The 22450-nt window shown below is 38.3% G+C and overlaps 1 protein-coding gene across 2 annotated transcripts in view; it reads left to right on the top strand.

Moving 5' to 3' along the window:
• RhoGAP19D (Rho GTPase activating protein at 19D) overlaps positions 1-22450 on the top strand; it is a 337437-nt gene that overhangs the window by 125422 nt on the left and 189565 nt on the right. For both annotated transcript variants that reach the window (XM_073976963.1, XM_073976962.1), the window contains exon 2: positions 9874-11015. In XM_073976963.1, the coding sequence (XP_073833064.1) occupies positions 10839-11015 (177 nt within the window). In that variant the 5' untranslated portion in view covers positions 9874-10838. The remainder of the gene's footprint in view (positions 1-9873; positions 11016-22450) is intronic.

Raw genomic sequence — 22450 nt, 5'->3', positions numbered from 1 at the left:
TTTAAGTTTAAGTTGGAAAATTGTAATCATGACATTGTTTTATAAGGAGACGATACAGAATTGAATTGAATTTGAATTGTCCAAATTTCAACTTCTATATCTCAAAAGTTGTAAAACCTACGAAAATATCATTAAGGTCAATCTTGTAGAGAATTTTGATAGGTACAACATTTTCTTTATTTTCATTTTGATAAGACTTGCAACAACCCCTAAAAATGTCAACTTGAATCGCGATTTATTTAAAAAGCGCTCCGGCGATTTTTTTTGTTTTTTGATTTTTCTCATCTATAAACATTGTAGTTTCAGAATCCGCAAAAACTTCCCAGGTGTAAGCACCTTCCATTTAAATTTGATTCAAGAGCACCGTGTGCAGGGTCCTGTAGAGGAAATTTGACACTGCATGGAATCCTATGTAAGGTCACATTAGGCAAATATTTGCTCCAGCGACCGATAGTGTGCGCTTACGTTACGCTTATGCTCACTTGCTCTCAGTAGGAGCTGATATTTGCCTAATGCAGGGTCGCCCATCTGTATACTGCGGGCGCCCACTGAGTTGTTTTGTATTGCCATTCTCCCTCATTCACAGTGTAGGTGAGCAGAACACGACTGATAAACATCATGTGGTTGTTGTTTTTTCACCTATACATAAACACTTGTTTCAGTTTGATGGTATTCTTTTGGGCGATGCTGGCCTAATGTGACCTTACCTTAAGACTTTGATATTTTATACCACTGCTGTTTTACATTATTTACATTATCTAATACGTGTTCGATTTTCTCATAACTTAAAAAATAAAATTTCTCATTGAATTGTGCATTTAAATCCATATAACATCTGTGACTTTTTATTATTTATTGTGGAGTCTATAGTTGCCTATCAGCGCACGTGACAAATACGGTTTTCACAAATTGCATGAATCAGTTTTCGATTGTCGAAAATACAAGCGCCAGCCATCGTCAATTATTCCACTATCTAATCCATAATTATAATTAATCACATGATTTCGATAAAAATGAAAAATTTGCTTTTGAATGAAAATCACATCAAACAAATTCCATTTTATAGTCAAACAGGGCTATCAGACACTTTTTAGTTCTCATTGATTGGATGTTTAACGCGATACCTATTGAGGGAAATTTGCGAATTTATTTTAATCAAATGCAACCACCTCTACACAGCTTGCCAGTCAAAGTTTTTGCGAATATGGACAGAATTTCTGCAAAAGTATGAAATTTTTGCATTGAAAAATTTAATAAATTGGTGCGAGTCGGTTCATGGATTATGTGAAGTTTTGTCTAAGAAAAACTCTATGAGCAATTTAATTTTCGTTCCAATTTTCGCTGCGTTTGTAATAAATTTTAAGGTAAAACAACCATAACTACACAGAAAAAAAGTTTAGCCATTTGATAAAAAAATTCAAAGATTCAATAAAAAATTTATCGATATTCCGGCGATAAAAAAATGGTCATATTGACAAAATTCGATAAAATTATTTGATCACAAAGTAAAAATACAAATGATAAAATATTTCACATATTGACAAAAATATTTATCAAAATATTCCACATATTCCATTTTATCAGTTCAATATAAAAGAATCGATAAATATTTTAGTCAATATGTGAAATATTTTATCAGTTGTATTTTTACTTTGTGATCAAATAATATTATCAAATTTCGTCAATATTATAATTTTTTTATCGCCGGATTTTTTCTGTTTACACAATTTCCCGGCAAACAATTTTTGGCTGAGGTCTTTGCGAATTTTGAGAAAAATCTTTGAACAAATATCAGATTCTGAGGTAATTTTGTTTATATATATAAAAAAATAGATGCATTTTTTGTGAGGCGTTTCCTAATACGGAATGATCGTCAACATTCTGAAGGAATTCGGATTCGATTCCAGGCAAACATATCCATCAGCATTATGAAGGAGACATGTACAAGTGGTGTCGTCGGATACGACATTTGGACTCGGCTATAAAAGTAGGTCCCATATCGTTGAGCTCACGAACGTAGCCAGGGGTGTTTGTAGGAAGATATAAGAAAACATAGAAATAGCTTGAGCCAAATAACCCATTACAATGTAATATAAACAAGCTAACTTTTGCATTACCAGTAGTCTGAGAAATATTGGGTTATATCTTTAAGAGCCGGGACAAGGGAGACTTCTCTCACATCAATGAGTGCACCCCGATTCATATGTGGGGGATGTTCTCCGGGAACATCATTCACACGGTAGTTGTTTATGTTATCAGCGACTGCATCCCTTTGAATGCTATTTAAAACTGCTTGATAGGCTTGTTGATCTAGAGGGGGGTTCTCTCTTGTAACGTTGGCATGACATGATTAGGTTATGATTAGGTTACGCACGCTTCACTTCTTAACTGACTTAACTGGTTTTAGTTCGCAATCTGATTTACAACTCAACCTGCTATACTTTCGTATTTATACTCTCTCGTTGAAGCTTAGACTGTTCGAGAATCCTCAATCTAGGATCTTTTACAATGTTTACAATTTTTTAAAGTGCCACATCGAAATGAGGGTTTAAGACCAAATCCATTTCAGACAATTTGCAATATCTGGTCGTCTGTTTGGTTTTCTGGTGCGCACGATTACCCACGAAGGGAGTGAAGGATGTAACGTGACCGCTACATTGCATAACCGCCCCTCTGATATTACATCCAGTATCAATACAAAACTACCTTATCAGTGCATGCATAATCCCAACTGCATGCATAATTACAACTCCATTCATACATTACTTAAACTTCAGTGTATTTCCTGGTTGTCTCGCCTTACAATAATTCTCATTCACTCCGTAAACCCAGATGGATAAGATGTTTAGTTTTCGTCGCTGAATTGGTCGAGTGCTGGCGTTAACCGTTAACCGATTCGTTCGTTCGATCCTGTCGATTCGTTCGCTCCTGCCGATTCGTTTGTTCATGTCGATTCGTTCGCTCCTTGCGATTCGTTCGCTCCGTTGTCTAACTATATCCGACTCCTTTCTTTACAGAACAGCAATCCAAATAGGAACGAACCGAACTCAACACCCGAAGACTACCGAGCCGAACTCAACACACGAAGTCTAACAAAACGAACTCAACACCCGAAGACTACCAAGCCGAACTCAACACCCGAAGACTACCTAGTCGAACTCAACACCCGAAAACTACAGAGCCGAGACCAACACCCGAACACTACCGAACCGAACTCAACACCCGAAGACTACCGAGCCGAACTCAACACCCGAAGACTACCGATCCGACAGCAATCCGAATAACGCCGAACCGTGCGATACCCCAACAACGGGAACTACCGACCTATTACCACTCCGAGTATTGCCGAGCGGGGGCTGACGATCAGGATATTGCCGATTTCACTATTGCCAAGCCGAGTGTTATCGACCGACTGTCAACCACCAACCCCATCGTGTATCCGCCGATTACCACCTAATTTATACCGACCAATTCGAAGCGGTTCCACTCGAGGCTGTTCCCCAACTTTACCAACATATACTACAGCATCAACTAATCTCCATACTATCTCAAACTTATGTTTACGAAATTATATAAATAAAACTCTGAAGCACAGTTCCATCGTGTCTCATCTTACTTAAGGTTTGTAGATTCTTGAGTCGACCCTGGTAGCGGCTGAACTAACCCCAGCCTTTGGTATAAGGAGTCGGTCAAAAGTTTGGAGTTTCAATTAACTGACATAATTTCGCATGTACATTTAACTAATGAATTGCGTATATATACTGGTTACCATGCTTTGCCTTCGTCTGCCACAAAAACAACATGCTAATATGCCTGAAAATCGGCCAAACCACCCGTGAAAAGTAGCATAATGGTTGGATGCATGGGACTTCCGGTATACTCCTAGGTCTCTTAGGTCTAAACTGCTCAAGTCGAACGAGAATTAATTAAACAAAACTTTGTATATTTTGACGAAATCCATTTGAGACAATATGAACTCGATTTAGCCCTATCTGTGGGCAAGTCTAAGCTTCCTGTCATATTGACCCGAAGCCCCTGAAAAAGCGTAGTAAAATGTATAGAAACAAGTAAAAAAGGATCCGTCGGCTTTGTCGACAGATATATACCCTCAGCCTGTGTGAATTGAAACACTTTTTTCAAAAAACGTATATATTTAAGGGGTTTCAAAAAGGTTGGGCGTATGAGCCGTTAAAAATATGGAACTTCAAAAAGTTTTGCGATTAAGGTATCTAAAGGAAAGGACCGACATAGTCCATTTTGAAAAAGGGTGTTCATTTGGGTGTAATTCGATAGATATCGCCACCACCTGTCGTTTCAGTTGGTCCCCATATAATTTAGAGGTTTTGAACCATTGTATCAGGAACCATGTACTTGCCTGCGAAAAACATGATATCGCTGTAAACAGGACCACTAGGTAAACATTTTCAAGGAATCCTCGAACAGACCCTTAACCTGTTTGCTCTGTTTATGAGATATCGCGCGTACCATTTTAGCGAATATTTTCGAATTTTTGTGGTACAGGGCGGAGTGGACCTACAAGCACCACCTTCGAATTTCATCTAATATTGGAAGAAATATTACGATATACCAAGTGTGGACCAACTTAGTATTTGGTTCGAGAGTTGTCGTGGTCTCCAGCCACTACATGGTGCCATAGAGGGTTTTTACACTTTTCGGGCTGTTTTCTTAAGAAGTATGGACTTATCCCTGAAAACACATTTACCGTCGCAATTGAGGTAGCGAATGAAAGTTGCTTCAACAAAAATCAAAGTGATTCCAGAGCAGGTCCTAAAGTGAACTTATCCAAAATTTTGTGTGGGAGGTACCCGAAGGAGTGGACAAATATAGTCCATATTCGAACCTGATATATATTTGGTAGATATATTAGGATGTGCAAAGTATGGACCAAATCGGTCACTACCTTCAAGAGTTATAGTGCGCACAATTTTTTCGAACATTTCTGAACTCTTGGGGGGAGGTACCTTAAGGAGTGGACTGATATGGATTATCTTCGAACTTAAACTAAGTTTGGAGAATGTATAGCGAAGGTCAAATTTTGGACCGAATCGGTACATTCGTTCGAGAGTTATCATGCGCTCCAACCCCTACACACGATGTCATAGGGGTTTTTGCACGTATCAGGCTATTTTCTCAGGAAGTTTTGTCTTGCCCTTGATGAAACTTGTACCGTCGTATAAGGGACATTGAATATAAGTTGCTACAACAAAAATCAAAGCGATTCGAGAGGAGGTCTTATAGTGAACTTTTCCGAAATTTTGTGTGGGAGGTACCCGAAGGAGTTAACCGATTGGGTCCATATTGGAACCTCATCTAAGTCTAGTAGAAATTTCACGATGTGCACGATGGACCAAATCGGTTACTCCCTTCAAGAGTTATCTTGCGCATAAATTTTCCGAACATTACCGAAGTTTTGTGGAGGAGGTACCGGAAGGTGTGGACCGATATAACCCATCTTCGAACTTAAACTAAGTTTGGACAAAATATTACGAAAGCCAAATTTTGGAGCGAATCGGTTGATTCGTTCGAGAGCCAGACAGACAGACGGCCGGATATTGCTAAATCAACTCCAAATTGTCTGAAACACATTTCGTCCAAACATACTTGGGGTCTAAAACCATTATATCAAGTTTAAAGTGGGTCTACATTGGAAAACTATTTCGGATACTTCCCTTTTAATATCGTATAAGGACTATTCGAGGATCGTTTTGAGTCCTTGTGAAGCTGATTACAAAGTTATAATTTTTGTCGTGGTTATGTCTAGGGTGACGTAGGGGATGGAAGATACCAAGGAACGGTCCTGACCGGTTTTAACATGGCAAAGCCCAGGATTTATCTTGGTCCCTCTTTCATCCCAAGTGGACACTGACCTCCCCGTGGTGTCACCTGGGGAACTGCCTTTAACACCCGTTAAAGGTAGTGAGCTAACATGTGCCGCGCGTTCACCCATAAGAACGTTAAAAACTTGGGTTTGGGCGTCGGGTTAGTAACCCTCCCCTAGAAAAAACAGCCTACTATGAAAAAACGAAAGAAAAGAAAAACAAACCCCTCTAAAGTTGACGAACCCCGCAAACGTTTTAAGGACCATGATCTGCGAATCTGCACCTGGAATGTTCGCACTCTTTATAGAGAAGGTGCAGTCTTCGCATTGGCAGACGTACTTGAAAAGTACAAGACCGATATTACTGCCATACAGGAAATACGATGGATTGGGAAAGGCGTCACAACAACACCTAAAGGTGACGCACTGTATTATAGCTGCCATGACGTAAAGCATGAGTTTGGTTGTGGATTCGTAGTTAGTCGGAGACTAAAACATCTTGTATCCAGCTTCACTCCAGTGAATGAAAGACTTGCTGCAATTCGAATAAAAGCTAAATTCTTCAACATCAGCTTTATTTGCGCTCATGCTCCCACTGAAGAAAAGGATGAACAGACCAAAGATATATTTTACGAGCGCTTAGAAGAAACATATGACCGTTGCCCTGCCCATGACATTAAAATCATTCTAGGCGATTTTAATGCCAAAATTGGAAAGGAGAATATCTTTGGCCCAACAGTCGGGAAATTCAGTCTCCACAGTGAAACATCTGACAATGGTATGAGACTGATAGACTTTGCAGCTGCAAAAAACATGGTAGTTAGCAGTACCAGATTTAATCATCTCGATATTCATAAGGGCACCTGGCTGTCTCCAGATCAGAAAACAAGAAACCAAATTGATCATGTTGTGATAGATGGAAGACATTCATCGAGCGTGTTGGATGTACGATCGTTCCGAGGCGCAAACATTGATTCGGACCACTACCTTGTTGCAGCAAAGGTACGCACCCGCTTAAACGTAGCAAACAAAGTACGAACAGACACAACACGAAAGTTAGACATCGGTAAGCTGCAATCACAACAGATAGCCACAGCATATTCCACTCAACTAGCCCAATTGCTTAATCAAAGCCCTCCTCATCCCGATAACATATCAGCGCAATGGCAAAGCATTGCCCACTCCATGCAAACAGCCGCAAAATCCATACTTGGATACCAGAGACCTCCACCAAGGAATCCATGGTATGATGAGGAGTGTCGTGCTGCCACCGAAGAGAAAAATGCGGCATATAAGGCTACTTTACAATCCGTAGCAACGCGTAGCGCACGAGAGAGATACAGGGAGAAAAGGAGAGAGGAGAAACGTCTTTTCCGCAGGAAAAAGAGAGAGATGGAAAAGCGGGAGTGTGAAAAAATCGAGATGTACAGGAGCCAGAATGAAGTCCGAAAATTCTACCAAAGAGTCAAGCATCAAACTGACGGCTTTGGTACAGGCACATCCTCCTGTAGAGACCAGCAAGGTAATTTGGTAACTGATACAGATAGTGTACTCAGGATATGGAAAGAACATTTTTCAAATCTGTTGGTATCCAATAGCAGCGAAGACGACGAAGATACCACAGTCCCAATCCCAGAAGATGGTATTGAATGTATACCGCCCAGCCAAGATGAGGTAAAGACAGCAATAAATCGGCTGAAGAATAATAAGGCAGCAGGGGCCGATGGCTTACCAGCCGAGCTGTTCAAAACCGGAGGCGACACGCTGATAAGGTGTATTCATCAGCTAGTTAGCACCATCTGGCAGGAAGAACGAGTACCCGACGATTGGAACCTGAGTATCCTGTGCCCCGTCCACAAGAAGGGAGATAAGACTGTATGCTCTAACTATAGGGGCATAAGTCTACTCCCTATTGCCTACAAGATCGTGTCAGGGATATTGTGCGAACGACTAAAGCCAATGGTCAACGAGATTATTGGACCATACCAATGCGGCTTTAGACCTGGCAAGTCCACCATTGACCAGATATTTACCCTGCGGCAAATCCTGGAGAAGACCCAAGAGATGCAGATCGACACCTACCACCTTTTTGTCGATTATAAAGCAGCCTTCGACAGTCCGCTGCGCTCAAAGGTATTCCAAGCCATGTCTGAATTTGGTATTCCCGCAAAGCTCATCCGGCTTTGTAAAATGACTTTAACTGACACGAGGTCCTCAGTTAAAATAGGAAAGAACCTCTCCGAAGAGTTTGGTACCAAAAGAGGTTTCAGACAAGGAGACAGCCTTTCGTGTGACCTCTTCAACATCCTGCTAGAAAAGGTTATACGAGAGGCAAACGTCAAAAGAAGTGGCACAATCTACACCAATAGTCACATGTTACTTGCTTATGCTGATGATATAGACATCATGGGTCGATCAGTAAAAGAAGTAACTGATACCTTTATAAAAGTCGAAGGAGAATCTGCTAAAGTGGGTCTGGCGGTAAACGGTGAGAAGACCAAGTTGATGGTGTCGACGCGCAATGCGTCCATTGAGCTCGGACCGACTGTGGAAGTTGGTTCCTATAATATTGAGGTAGTAAAAGACTTCGTCTACCTCGGCACCTCCGTCAACACAACAAACGACATCAGTTGTGAAATAAAAAGAAGAATTGTATTGGCCAACAGATGCTACTTTGGATTAAGTAAGCAGTTTAAAAACAAAGCCACATCTCGTCAAACAAAAATAACGCTCTACAAAACACTGATACTACCCGTGCTGATGTATGGCTCCGAAGCCTGGGTACTTGCGCAAGCAGACATGGCAGTGCTTGGTGTGTTTGAGAGAAAAATTCTTCGAAAGATCTACGGACCAATCTGCGTTGACGGTGAATATCGACGTCGCATGAACCACGAGCTGTATCTGCTATACAACGACATCAATATTGTTAAACGTATCGAGATGCAGCGATTGCGTTGGCTAGGCCATGTCAAAAGAATGAGCGATGATGAACCCACTAAAAAGGCGTATGAATACATGCCACATGGCGGTGCACGCAGAATTGGCAGGCCAAGGAATAGATGGCGCAAACAAGTGGATGTTGAGATGAAAAGGCGCGGTATTCCAGAGAGCAAAGCAACAAATAGAGAGGAATGGAGATCTCTTCTTAGTTCGGCCTATAGAACAAATGTTCTGTAATGGGCCAGCTAAGTAAGTAAGTAAGTAAGTATGTCTATGCTTCCTGACATAATGACCCGAACGCTCTAAAACCCTACGGTAACCAACAAAAATACCCAGTGGGCATGACAACTATTGAAACGAGTTACTGGCATTGGTCCGAACTTTTCATACTGTAACATATCTCAAAATTACATCGTGTTCGTAGGTGGATTATATCGGACAATCCACAAAAGTTCAAGTTGTTTTACTTAAGTTCAGTTATAACTGAATATAGAATGATTTGTTTGTGTGTGAGAATTCCCACTTGTGCCTTAAAAACAACTTTATAGAGAAGAAGAGAAGATGAGAAGAGTTTTCGTTATTGGGAAGTTCTTTATAGAGAACTTACAGTTGAGTTCAAAATAATAGGAGTGCCCATACACAAAAGGGAATGGCCCAAAAACATGGTTAAACTTCTCCATTTTGGCCTATTTTTTATTTGTTTAACACTGTCCGCATCCCAACTGTTAATTCATTAACAGAAATGTGGCAAATTGTTTTAAATTATTTACTGTTTAAACCAACAATATAAATCGTCTCCAAATTATTTAGTTTTCCTTGTTTCTCGTCAAACCTAACAATAATGAAACTTTCCCCAGTTTATGTATTTCGAAACGAAAATGTGTGCGCATGAAAGACACCCAAACTTTAGTTTTTGAAATATTATTTCATTTGCTTTTGCTTCAAAACAAAAAACAAATTTGAAATACACACTCAAATTTGGTAGTTTTTCTTCCGCATTCGTTTTCTTACCGACATACATAAACAGGCCCTATTTTAGTAATAAATAAAAAATAAATAATTAATAAAAACCTTTCTCTTATTTTTATTTACAGATAATTTAATTTAATCATACGTTGGCCGGAAAAGGACTTCCATAATCACCTGATGTTTCAACCTCAAGATAACAATTTTATTTTGATAAAGGAAAAATGTCTGGCTTACTAAAATTTCGTAGAATTTGAAACAAATGACCGTTTAATCCAAAAAAAAAGCAAAACAAATAACAACAATGGATGAGTAATCCCATAATGTTTACATTTAACCCAGCCAAAACGTTGACGCTGGCGACGACGACGAAAAAGACGTTGATGACAAATAGGAGCAATCGCAAAACAAGGGTAAAGTTTGTGACAAAGCTAAGAAGAGTAACAGCTGCTTTACCCAAATCATCTTTTTCCTTAAGAAGATCCCATGATTACCCAAATTCCGTAGCCGAAGCAGCAGTAGCAAAATATACACTTGCCAGCCACTTAACTTGCCAATACCACAAACGTCGATGATAAATAAAAAAAACCTAACTTAACCCCGAAAATAAACCAAAAACATTATAACCGTATTAAACCGAACTGATCGCAATTTACGAAAACTGCAAAACAACACAAAAAGGCAGCTAGAAAAAAAGAGAGAACGAACAACAAGCGAACCTCGTTTTGGGTCTCAACATTTTGAAATTGGATATTTTGTGTGAATGTCATTTACGACAACTCTATAACCACAATAATACAATAAACAACAACAGCAAAAACAACAAATACAACCCCAATAACTAAAATAACAATTAGCCAACTTTTCTCGCCCTCCCCAAATAAAGATGTTCCCATCATTGCAAAGCTACTTCTTCTACTCCAAAGCCTTTAAAACACAAAAAATTCTCCTTAAATTAAATTAAAGCTTGACCCACGTTTTCTCTGGAAGCTCTTCACTTCAAGGCACTTTGTTGTGTTTTCGTTACACTTTTCTTGGCACAACATCCATCTTTTTAACTTAATCCCAGATTACAGTTTAAAAGCACGGCAAAATGTTGCAAAACTCCAGCAGCTCAGCGTCAGCAGCAACGGCGTCTGGCCAACAACAATCGCAACAAATGCCACAACCCAAACTTGTTGTTATACGACGACGACCCAATCAAGGTTTCGGTTTCACTCTACGTCATTTTATTGCTTATCCACCGGAAGATGATCCCTCTTGGCCACAGGTAAGGAGAAACCAACCACATTTAGTTCGCAAAATAACAAAACAAAAAAAAAAATGCAACTGCAACCAACTTCTACGAGAGCAGGGAAGCACTATTGGCCCGAACTAATAAACAAGCATTTAAGTCGTAAACAAAATAACTGTTAATATATTTACTTATTGCTGTTGTTGTTTTTTCTTTGCACATTAAACGTCATATATGTATGGCAAACATGTCATATCGTATGAACGGTTTGAGTATGGGTCGACAATAACAGTGTTGTCAATTGTTGAGGAATATTTTACGAGTTTTAAAAATATTTAAAAAAAATGGACAAAAACGTTTTTCAAAAATAATATTGATCAGATGTTTGCTGAAGATATTCTTTTAGACTCCGGCAGTTACTCAACAACTTGTAGAAAATTGATTGTGCAATGTGACACCTTCATGCGCAGGATCAGTATTTCGATATAAATTTTACAAATCCAGAGGGAAAAGTTTCTCATTCACCGATCATTTGAAATTTATACCTGTATACCGTTTATTTGTTGTTTTCTTTTGTTTTGTCCATAATGTTTTATCAGTTAACGTGACAAACATTGTGTTCACAAATAGCATGAATCAGTTTTCGTTCGTCAAAATACAAGTACCGTCCTCATTTTTTTCATTATCTACTTTGTAATATAAATCACACTGTGCAACAAAATTCAATTATTTTCAAAATGATGGGAAAAGCCGAGTAGATGATGGAAGTAGAGCTAGGCGTTAAGTTCGGCCGGCCCGAACTTGTTATACCCTCCACCACAAGTTGTATTGAAGTAAAATGGAATAATTAGTTTCCTGTCGTGTATGAAGAAGACTTAATACTAAATTTCAGCAATTTCGGTAGACAATATGAGGCACCATTCTATGGGGGCTATTTCAAAACGAAAAGTTTTTAGGCTCAAAGAAGACTAAATACCAAATTTCCTATATTCCGGTAAGAGAATGTGGCTAAAACTAAAAAAATACCGAAAACCAAGAAGTAAGCTTCTATGGGGATATAGGAAGACCTATATCACCTATACTGATAATACTCTTCTGGAATATTTTATAACTCTTGGAAGACGAAATAACGAATTTCAGCCATTTCGGTTGGATATTGACGTCACAATCTTTAGTATTACGAAAATCCGGAGGTACCGTTCTATGGGGGCTATATCGAAACGTGGACCTATACCGACGAATTTTAGTCAGAAATGGGGCAATATGAAAGCGTGGACCTGTACAGACACATTTCTGGCGAACATACCAAATTTCAGCCATTTTGGTGGAATATTGAAGCCACAACCTTCAAAATACGGAAAATCGGGAGGTACCTTTCCATGGGGGCTATATGAAGGCGTGGACCTATACCGACAAATTTAAAGGGCAAGTCTGAGTACCCCCAACGAAGTCTAAATACCAAATTTCAGCCATTTCGGTGGAATATTGAGGCCACAACGTTCAAAATACCGACAGGTATAGGTCCAGTATAGGTCCACGTCTTCCTATATCCCCATAGAAGCGTACTTCTTGATTTCCGGCGGCATTTTTAAGTTTTAGCCACTCTCTTACCGAAATATAGGAAATTTGGTATTTAGTCGATTTTGCATTACCACTAAACTTGAGTTGCGTTGTCAATTGTCAGCACAACTGAGATGAAATGTTGTATCATTGTTATCAACCCAACTGGGGTTTCGATAAACGTGTTATCGATCAGTGTTTTTCAAACTTGTGAACTCTAAAATCCAAAAGGCCGTAGTTTACATTGTGGAAACGTTAAAGGATGACTTCAAAGTAAGTTACAGATCAACAGCAATACCCCACCTTTAGAAGTGTGCGCTGCGTCGAGATTTTTGTGGTGGGAAGTTTCCAAAAGTCCCATGGCAATGATTATAACAATTGCATGGCTCAATCTACATTGTCGAACGTATTGAAGGAAGTTGTCTACCCACTTGATAGAGGACAAATTGTGCCAAAATTGGATCGTTTCGAAGTTGACGGAGGAGGAAAAAAGACAAAACAAAAATAATTTTTATTCAAAAACGAAATTCCCTGATGTTGTCGGCTGTATAGATGGAACCCATGTGCACATTGGATTTGCGCTCAATTTATCAATTAATATTTCAAACTGATGTTTTATTGTTATTTTCACCATATTTTTGATACACAAAATTAATTAATCATGCAAATAATCAACAATTGTTAAAAAATACTTTTTTCCTTTCAATTTTACTTCTTGTTTTTTCAAAAATATTCACTGCAACTGAAAAAAACTGGTTGCTAAAAAATAGCAGGTTCGTCAACTTAGATTAGCAAACTTCAGTTGAAGGTTGCCATACATAAAGTAATTTTGACAACTGACAACTCCACTCAACGATAATTGCTATCGATAATCGACCCCTAAGTTTTCCCTTCAGCGGCTTCTGTGTCCTTGGGGGTTCCATTCGATAGTTACGTGATATATTTCGTCGTTTGGTCTTCTAAGGGCATGCCCCAGCCGAAATATTTGCTTCTTTTGATTTGCAGATTGACGTCTTCCTGTCCAGCTTTTTTCAAGGTTTTCATTCGATATGGTTCTAGGCCACCAGATTTTGAGCATGTTTCGCAGACAGATTTGTAGCTTGCGTTTAACTCTTAAATCAAAAGAAATATATTTTATTGCAGACAGACTAAAAGGTTTATGTTTGTCACAGACTGTGCGACAAAGTCGACCAATACAATTTTTTGTGACCAAAAGTCAATCACATTTAGTCAGAAATCAACTTAAATGTTTAGCTATTTAAGTGGATTTCAAGGAGAACAGAAAAATACCAACAATTTGTAATGATATTTTGAACGATGTCGATATTATGTTGGAGATTGGCTGTGAAATTGAACGCCAGTTAATAATAAGCTTTTTTAATAGAAGGAAGTTTCTTTTCTTGTCCTAATTGTTTTTTTTTTTTTTTTTTTTTTTTTTGAGAAAACATGTAACATTTGGTTTGTTCCAGAATTGCAAGAATCTACAATTTTGTGCTATTTTATCGATAACATAAAGGAAAAATTGTTATCGTAGTAAAAAGTTGTAGATTCTTGCAGGTTCTCGAACAGACATAGTATAACCATAATTTCATTTTTAATGTGCAGTGCATACTTTTAGGAGGCACAATGTCCAATGATTGCCTAAATTGCCTAAAACTTAATACCTCCATTATTTAAATAAAAACCAGAAAACAAATCTCCAGATAGCTTTGCAATGATTGCAATATTCAGCCGAGGATTTGTTAAGGCATAAAAATGTGGCGGTAAATACTCGTATGATCCTCCTGCTGCCATAAAAGCGTTACTACCCAAGGCTACCAACTTTTTATAAAATCTATTTATTTAATATAAATATAAAAGTAGAAAATCATTTATTTAAAACATAAATTTCCTTCATTTTCATGAGAGAATGAGTAACGAAAAGTGGAACACACCTTATGTGTGACAACCATTAATGATGTTATTATAATTGATGTATTAATTACGACCACAAATGACATGAAAACATGCAAAGCCTCATTTCCAGAGGTCGAAGAACAAAAGAAAATACATTTTTGTCGAACGTATTGAAGGAAGTTGTCCACATGATAGAGGACAAATTGTGACAAAATTGGATCGTTTCGAAATTGTCGGAGGAGGAAAAAGACAAAACAAAAATAATTTTTATTCAAAAACGAAATTCCCTGATGTTGTCGGCTGTATAGATGGAACCCATGTGCACATTGGATTTGCGCTCAATTTATCAATTAATATTTCAAACTGATGTTTTATTGTTATTTTCACCATATTTTTGATACACAAAATTAATTAATCATGCAAATAATCAACAATTGTTAAAAAATACTTTTTTCCTTTCAATTTTACTTCTTGTTTTTTCAAAAATATTCACTGCAACTGAAAAAAACTGGTTGCTGAAAAATAGCCGGTTCGTCAACTGAGATTCGCAACTTCAGTTGAAGGTTGCCATACATAAAGTAATTTTGACAATCTTTCAAAAACTCCTTTAAAATGTGATCATATCAAATTTAAACATTCTACGAAATTATTCGTCATAAAATGTTACTATAGGCTTCAGAACACACCAAATCTTTAAATCTTATTTAATCGCCAGGTATCTCTAAAAATGAAAAACACGTTTTAGGGTTAAAGTCGGACTTCATCTGAGTTTATTCAAAACTATCCCACAAAACATAATTTCAGAGAGATGACGTCAGAGACAAAAATATTCCTCGTCAAATTTCACTATGGGTTACCAAAGAAATGAAATGTCAATCATGTCTAGCCAACGCAATCGTTGCATCTCGATACGTTTAACTATATTCATTTCTTTGTATAGCTTATATAGCTCGTGGTTCATACGACGTCGATATTCACCGTCAACGCAAATCGGCCCGTAGATCTTTCGAAGAATTTTCCTCTCAAACACACCAAGCACTGCCTTATCTGCTTGCGCAAGTACCCATGCTTCGGAGCCATACATTAGCACGGGTAGTATCAGCGTTTTGTATAGTGTTATTTTTGTTTGACGAGATGTGGCTTTGTTTTTAAATTGCTTACTTAGACCATAGTAGCATCTGTTGGCCAATACAATTCTTCTTCTTATTTCACAACTGATGTTGTTTGTTGTGTTTATGACAGTGCCGAGGTAGACGAAGTCTTTAACTACCTCAAAATTGTAGGTACCAACTTCCACAGTTGGTCCGAGCTCTATGGACGCTTTGCGCGTCGACACCATCAATTTGGTCTTTTCGCCGTTTACCGCCAGACCCACTTTCGCAGATTCTGCTTCGACCTTCCTAAAGGTATCAGTTACTTCCTTTACTGATCGTCCCATGATGTCTATGTCATCAGCATAGGCAAGTAACATGTGGCTATTGGTGTAAATTGTGCCATTTCTTTTGACATTTGCATCTCGTATTACCTTTTCCAGCAAAATGTTGAATAGGTCACACGAAAGGCTGTCTCCTTGTCTGAAACCTCTTTTGGTACAAAATTCTTCCGAGAGGTTCTTTCCAATTTTAACTGAGGACCTAGTATCAGTTAAAGTCATCTTACAAAGCCGGATGAGCTTTGCGGGGATACCAAATTCAGACATTGCGTGGAATACCTTTGATCGGAGGGGACTGTCGAATGCTGCTTTATAATCGACAAAAAGGTGAAATATGTCGATCTGCATCTCTTGGGTCTTCTCTAGGATTTGCCGCAGGGTAAATATCTGGTCAATGGTGGACTTGCCAGGTCTAAAGCCACATTGGTATGGTCCAATTATTTCGTTGACCATTGGCTTTAGTCGTTCGCACAATATCCCTGACACTATCTTATAGGCAATAGGGAGAAGACTTATGCCCCTATAGTTTGAGCATACAGTCTTATCTCCTTTCTTGTGGACGGGACATAGGATGCTCAGGTTCCATTCGTCGGGTACGCGTTCTTCCTGCCAGATGGTGCTAACTAGCTGATGCATACACCTTATCAGCGCGTCGCCTCCGGTTTTAAACAGCTCGGCTGGTAAGCCATCGGCTCCTGCTGCTTTATTATTCTTCAGCCGGTTGATTGCTGTTTTTACCTCATCTTGGCCGGGCGGTATACATTCTATACCATCTTCTGGGATTGGATCTGTGGTATCATCGTCTTCGCTACTATTGGATACCAGCAGATTGGAGAAATGTTCCTTCCATATCCTGAGCACGCTATCTGTATCTGTTACCAGATTACCTTGCTGGTCTCTACAGGAGGATGTGCCTGTACCAAAGCCATCAGTTTTATGTTTCACTCTTTGGTAGAATTTTCGGACTTCATTCTGTCTCCTGTACATCTCGATTTTTTCACACTCCCGCTTTTCCATTTCTCTCTTTTTCTTGCGGAAAAGCCGTTTCTCTTCTCTCCTTTTCTCCCGATATCTCTCTCGTGCGCTATGCGTTGCTACTGATTGTAAAGTAGCTCTATATGCCGCATTTTTCTCTTCGGTAGCAGCACGACACTCCTGGTCATACCATGAATTCCTTTGTGGAGGTCTCTGGAATCCAAGTATGGATTTTGCGGCTGTTTGCATGGAGTGGGCAATATGCTGCCATTGTGTTGTTATGTTATCGGGACAAGGAGTGCTCGCGTTAAGCAATTGGGCTAGTTGAGTGGAATATGCTGTGGCTAACTGTTGTGTTTGTAGCTTATCGATGTCCAACTTCCGCGTTGAGTCTGTTCGTGCTTTATTTGCAACGTTTAGACGGGTACGTACCTTTGCTGCAACAAGGTAGTGGTCCGAATCAATGTTTGCGCCTCGGAACGATCGTACATCCAATCCAATCCATCCATCTATTACAACATGATCAATTTGATTACTTGTTCTTTGATCTGGAGACAGCCAGGTGCCCTTATGAATATCGAGATGATTAAATCTGGTACTGCTAACTACCATGTTTTTTGCAGCTGCAAAATCTATCAGCCTCATACCATTGTCAGATGTTTCACTGTGGAGACTGAATTTCCCGACTGTTGGGCCAAAGAAATTCTCCTTTCCAATTTTGGCATTAAAATCGCCTAGTATAATTTTAATCTCATGGGCAGGGCAACGGTCGTAAGTTTCTTCTAAGCGCTCGTAAAATATATCTTTGGTCTGTTCGTCCTTGTCTTCAGTGGGAGCATGAGCGCAAATAAAGCTGATGTTGAAGAATTTTGCTTTTAATCGAATTGCAGCGAGTCTTTCATTCAGTGGGGTGAAGCTGGAGACCAAATCTGCAACCAAACTCATGCTTTGTGTCATGGCAGCTATAATACAGTGGGACCCCTTTAGGTGTTGTTGTGACGCCTTTCCCGTTCCATCGTATTTCCTGTATGGCAGTAATGTCGGCCTTCTACTTTTAAAGTACATCTGCCAATGAGTAAACTGCACCTTCTCTATAAAGAGTGCAAACATTCCAGGTGCAGATTCGCAGATCATGGTCCTTAAAACGTTTACGGGGTTCGTCAACTTTAGACTGGTTTGCTTTTATTTTCTTTCGTTTTTTCATAGTAGGTTTTTTTTATGGGAAAGTTACTAACCCGATGCCCAAACCCAAGTTTTTAACGTTCTTATGGGAGAACGCGCGGCACATGTTACCTCACTGCCTTTTACGGGTGCGATCTTCCATAGACGATTACATAATCCTCCATAGAAAATCTGATGATCTTCCATGAAATATCTGATTATATTCCATAGAAGATCTCGCGATCTTCCATAGTCAATGATCTTCCATAGAAGAGCTTATGATGTTCCATAGACGCTGCGATTATTTCTATAGATATTCTATGGTAGATTATCAATTATTTTCCGTAGTCTATAGAAGATCTCTTGATCTTTCAAAAAATATTTTATGATCTTCAATAAAAGATCTGTTGATCTTCCATAGATGTTCATCCATATGATATGATTATCCATAGAAAATCTCATTGGGGGTTATCATGAATGAAATTTCCCCGTGAGTTTTGTCTTTCTGCCGTTGCAACTTAAGGGGAGAAAGTGAAAAAAAATTCACGGGGAATTGCCGTTCATGATAACCCCCATTTTCTTCCATTGAAGATTGGAGAGATTTGACAACTCGACTTGACTGTTGTGACAGAAGTACTGACGAATGACGTGATTTGACTGATCATCCTTTTACCTTTGCTCTGTCCATCTTTCCAACAGCGCCTTCGTTGACAGACCACCACATACTTTATAATCCTCGCTAGAGATGTCTTTTCTGTCCCTCGAATTCTAGTGTTGCTTAAACAATTTTCTGGGAAACAACTGAAGACGTCATGTTTGTAAGACCAAATTTCCTGGCAGAGACAATGGTACACGAATAAGCATATAATGTTATGAAGCAGGAAGTTACGGCGCTATTAAATCGACAATATTCATTCGCTGTGGTACGAAGCCTTTATGCTATAGAAAAACGCAAAGTTTTTTAAATAAAATTCTTTGTTGCGCTTGAGGTCAGTGTTGGTTATTTTTTATTGTTTCATATTTGTTCCCAATATTTCGCAATTTTTGAATTGCATCTTCAGGGGATGATCTACACGCAGAGAAAAAATATTGCAGGAACAATCGTATTCTAAGAACAAAGTAGCGTATTTTAAAATTCTTAAAATATGTATTGTTGACGCAACAATATATTTTGTGTCATTATGTTTCCTAATAAAAAATATATGGTTGAAACAACAATATATATTTTCAGATTTTTAAAATACACTATTTTGTTCTTAGAATATGATTGCTCCTACAATATCATTTCTCTGTGTGTACAACAGCAAAAGGGGCACACGTGCCTTTGATGAGAGTAACAACAAAACAACCACCATTTAGTCTTCACTCAGAAGTCAATGAAGAAGGTTGTGCAGTCGCTTTTTTCAACGATTTCAATTTTAGCAATGCATTAACCCACACGATGTTTGTGGAGAGAGAGCGAAATTTACGCTCTCGAAGTCTTGTGCGTGTGACCGCACATACTTCATTTGGATTGGTGCCGATACCTGATCTACAGTGACATTAAAATTGTATAAATATAAATACGTTGTATCACAGTAAATTTAAGACAAACACATTTGCAAATATAAAAGAGAAAAAACGCTACATTATCCTCACCGTTTCGTGTCGTCACCATTATCGTGGCGGTGGCACGTAGCAAATTAGCAAAGCAGTTTAAACGTAACAGACAACAACAAAAAACGTTACTTTATTTTTATTGCAAAAATCACCTTAGTTAGCAGTTTTAATAATTTTCATTAACTCCTTTTCGTTTTTGATGACTTGGGTGAAGTTGATCATGGAGTTTATTAGTTTCTGTTTCGTTTGCTGCCACTTTGTGTTTTTTTTCCTTTTTTATAATTTTTATTAATATTATTATTATGTTAATATATTTCAGTTTTGTTTATACCATGCTTCGTTTAATGTCTGGCATGTTTATTTCGTTTTGTTTTTGCCTTTTGGCTGTTTTGTTATGATGTGAACGCTAAAGGCGTTAGAGAAATAGATATAGTACACTGGCATTCGGAAGAAAGTACAGTGTGTCGGGGAAGAATTTCTACGAAATTATTATAGGTTTCCAGGTTTGGAACATATAAATGTATAATGAAGATGACAATAACTGGGGATTGCGAAGCATGCAGAGCTTGGTCCCGGTGGCAAGCCAATAAATAAAGATAACTTTACATATATGTATATATTTTTTTAACTTTGCTTTGAAGACAACAAAAATCAGTCAACAACCCCCAAAATAATTTTACCGTTTCGTTAGGCTATGTTTATAGTATAGCCTTCTGCAGGGTTAACCTTCTTTATGAGGATTTATTTGACATATACGCAAAGGAATTGGCATTTGAAACCCAGTCGGTTTGTTAAATCCGGTTATATATAAACGTACTATTAGTGTCTGGAAATAACAGATTTGCATAATCGCTATAATTTTTTTTCGGATTAGGAATTATTGTTTGAGGCTTGAAGCCCTTTATTTGGGGTATATAACACACAGTTTGTTCTTTAAGGTGAATTCAGGATAGGATTCGAAGCGCTTCGGTTTTATTTTTGCTCTAACTTTTACGCCAGGGTGTGTTCCATAACTTCACCATCCCATTTTTTAACCGTCACTTTTTCATATTATTCGTTGTCATACACAATCATGCCATCACAAAGTCGTGCTGATAGCACAGGAAAGTGGCAACATCAATTGGAAATATTGACCCGAACGAATAGGAAGGAATTCAATCCTTATGCTATGCACAGTTTGTAAATATTTTATAGAATCCTCTTCAAAATTATATTTCATTTTTTATTATTTCCAATATCCTGAAGTCCTCTCTGTTTTACACTGTCTCTCCTGTATCAATTTACCACAACAAACCTTTATTTTGGCCCACTCACCATTGGCCAAGAGTAGGTATTGCCATTTTTTTTTGCATAAATAAATTAATTGTTTTTGTTGGTATTTTGTTTACTGTGCTGCACACAAGTGTTCGTTGGTTGGTTGGAAAAATTATTATTTCAGTTGTTGGTGATTTTGTGGTCGTTGATAATGATGTTGTTGTTGTTGCATTTGCACTAATTTCATTTCGTTTTCAAAACAAAAGTTTTGCTTTGCTCTGCTGAGATGGTGTTGGTGCTGGACACTTACCACCTCACGATTTGTTGGTTCGTCGGCTGGTTGGTTGGTAAGTGTTGTTGATGTTGGCAGATTTTTTTTCACTTCTACTTTTCAACATTATCAATTGGTCGCACAACAATAACAACAACCAAAACAAAGATAGCAATAACAACAAAAACAATAACAGCAACAAAGGCAACAACTAAAAACCATTAACAACTTTTAGACCACTACAACATAATTTAACGCTCATTTGGAGGTGATACAGTGGGTAGTGGCTAAGACTGTTTTATCCGAAAAAATTGTGGAGGGGACAATTATAGGTTAGAAGTGTTGTTCTCTTTGCCTTTAGGCTTGTTATAATGGATTTCGATCCGATGTAAGTATGGACGAAACCTGTTTTAGACAATTTGGGGGCGATTTACCCCTTTCTACCGTCTGTCTGGCTATTGTGAACAATAACTCTCCAACGGATCAAGCGATTTAGTCTCAACTTTCCACCTCGCAATATTTCGTCTAAATGTAGATTAGGTCCACTCCTTCAGGTACTCCCCCCAAAACGTTCAACATTTCGCATAAAAAAGCTGCCGATATCTCTGAAGAGAGCAATCGATTTGATGCAAATTTACACATCGTAATATTTCTTCCCGACACATATTATGTTCGACTATGGGCTATGTCGGTGCACTCCTTCGGTTAACTTCAACACAAAATTTCATTGTTTTTGGCAGAAGTGTATATTAAGGACATATTTCTGATCGTTTTGATTTTTTTTTTTTTGCAGCAGCAGGTTGTCAATCCTGCTCTTATTTCTTACTTCCCTACATAATGGCTCAAAAGCTCAAAAAGACACTGCCGGTACCAACTAAAATGAGAGATGAACATAAGAACTTACGAATTGAATATCCGATTTGATCTGAACTTTGTACATCCTAAAATTTCTTCCAACCGTTTAAGAATCGTTGGGAGGCACATTTCACAAAAATCCAAAATTCTCACTTACGTGTAGTTTAGGGGCTGTTCGTAGATTGTGTTGAAATTTTTACCGAAGGTACTCCTTGTGCTCCTTTTTACAGTCATATATTGTTTTCCATGGGCAAGTCTATGCTTTCTGACATAATGGTCCAAAAGTTCTAAAAGTCCCACGGTGACCAACACGTTTGCTCTTTATTCCAACTTTAAAGTCACTTCCCGAATCTTTTTGAAATTTAATAGCGGTTTGTCGTGGTGATCATGGCTACGACATTGTAATTTTCTTACTGGGGGAAGCCAATACTTGCTGAGATATTTAGGGTTACTCCATCATATTCTAAA

Source organism: Musca autumnalis, unplaced genomic scaffold (assembly GCF_047663935.1).
Source record: "Musca autumnalis isolate F117 unplaced genomic scaffold, ASM4766393v1 scaffold_3, whole genome shotgun sequence".
Classification (NCBI taxonomy): domain Eukaryota; kingdom Metazoa; phylum Arthropoda; class Insecta; order Diptera; family Muscidae; genus Musca; species Musca autumnalis.
This window is presented reverse-complemented; position numbering and strand designations above follow the sequence as displayed.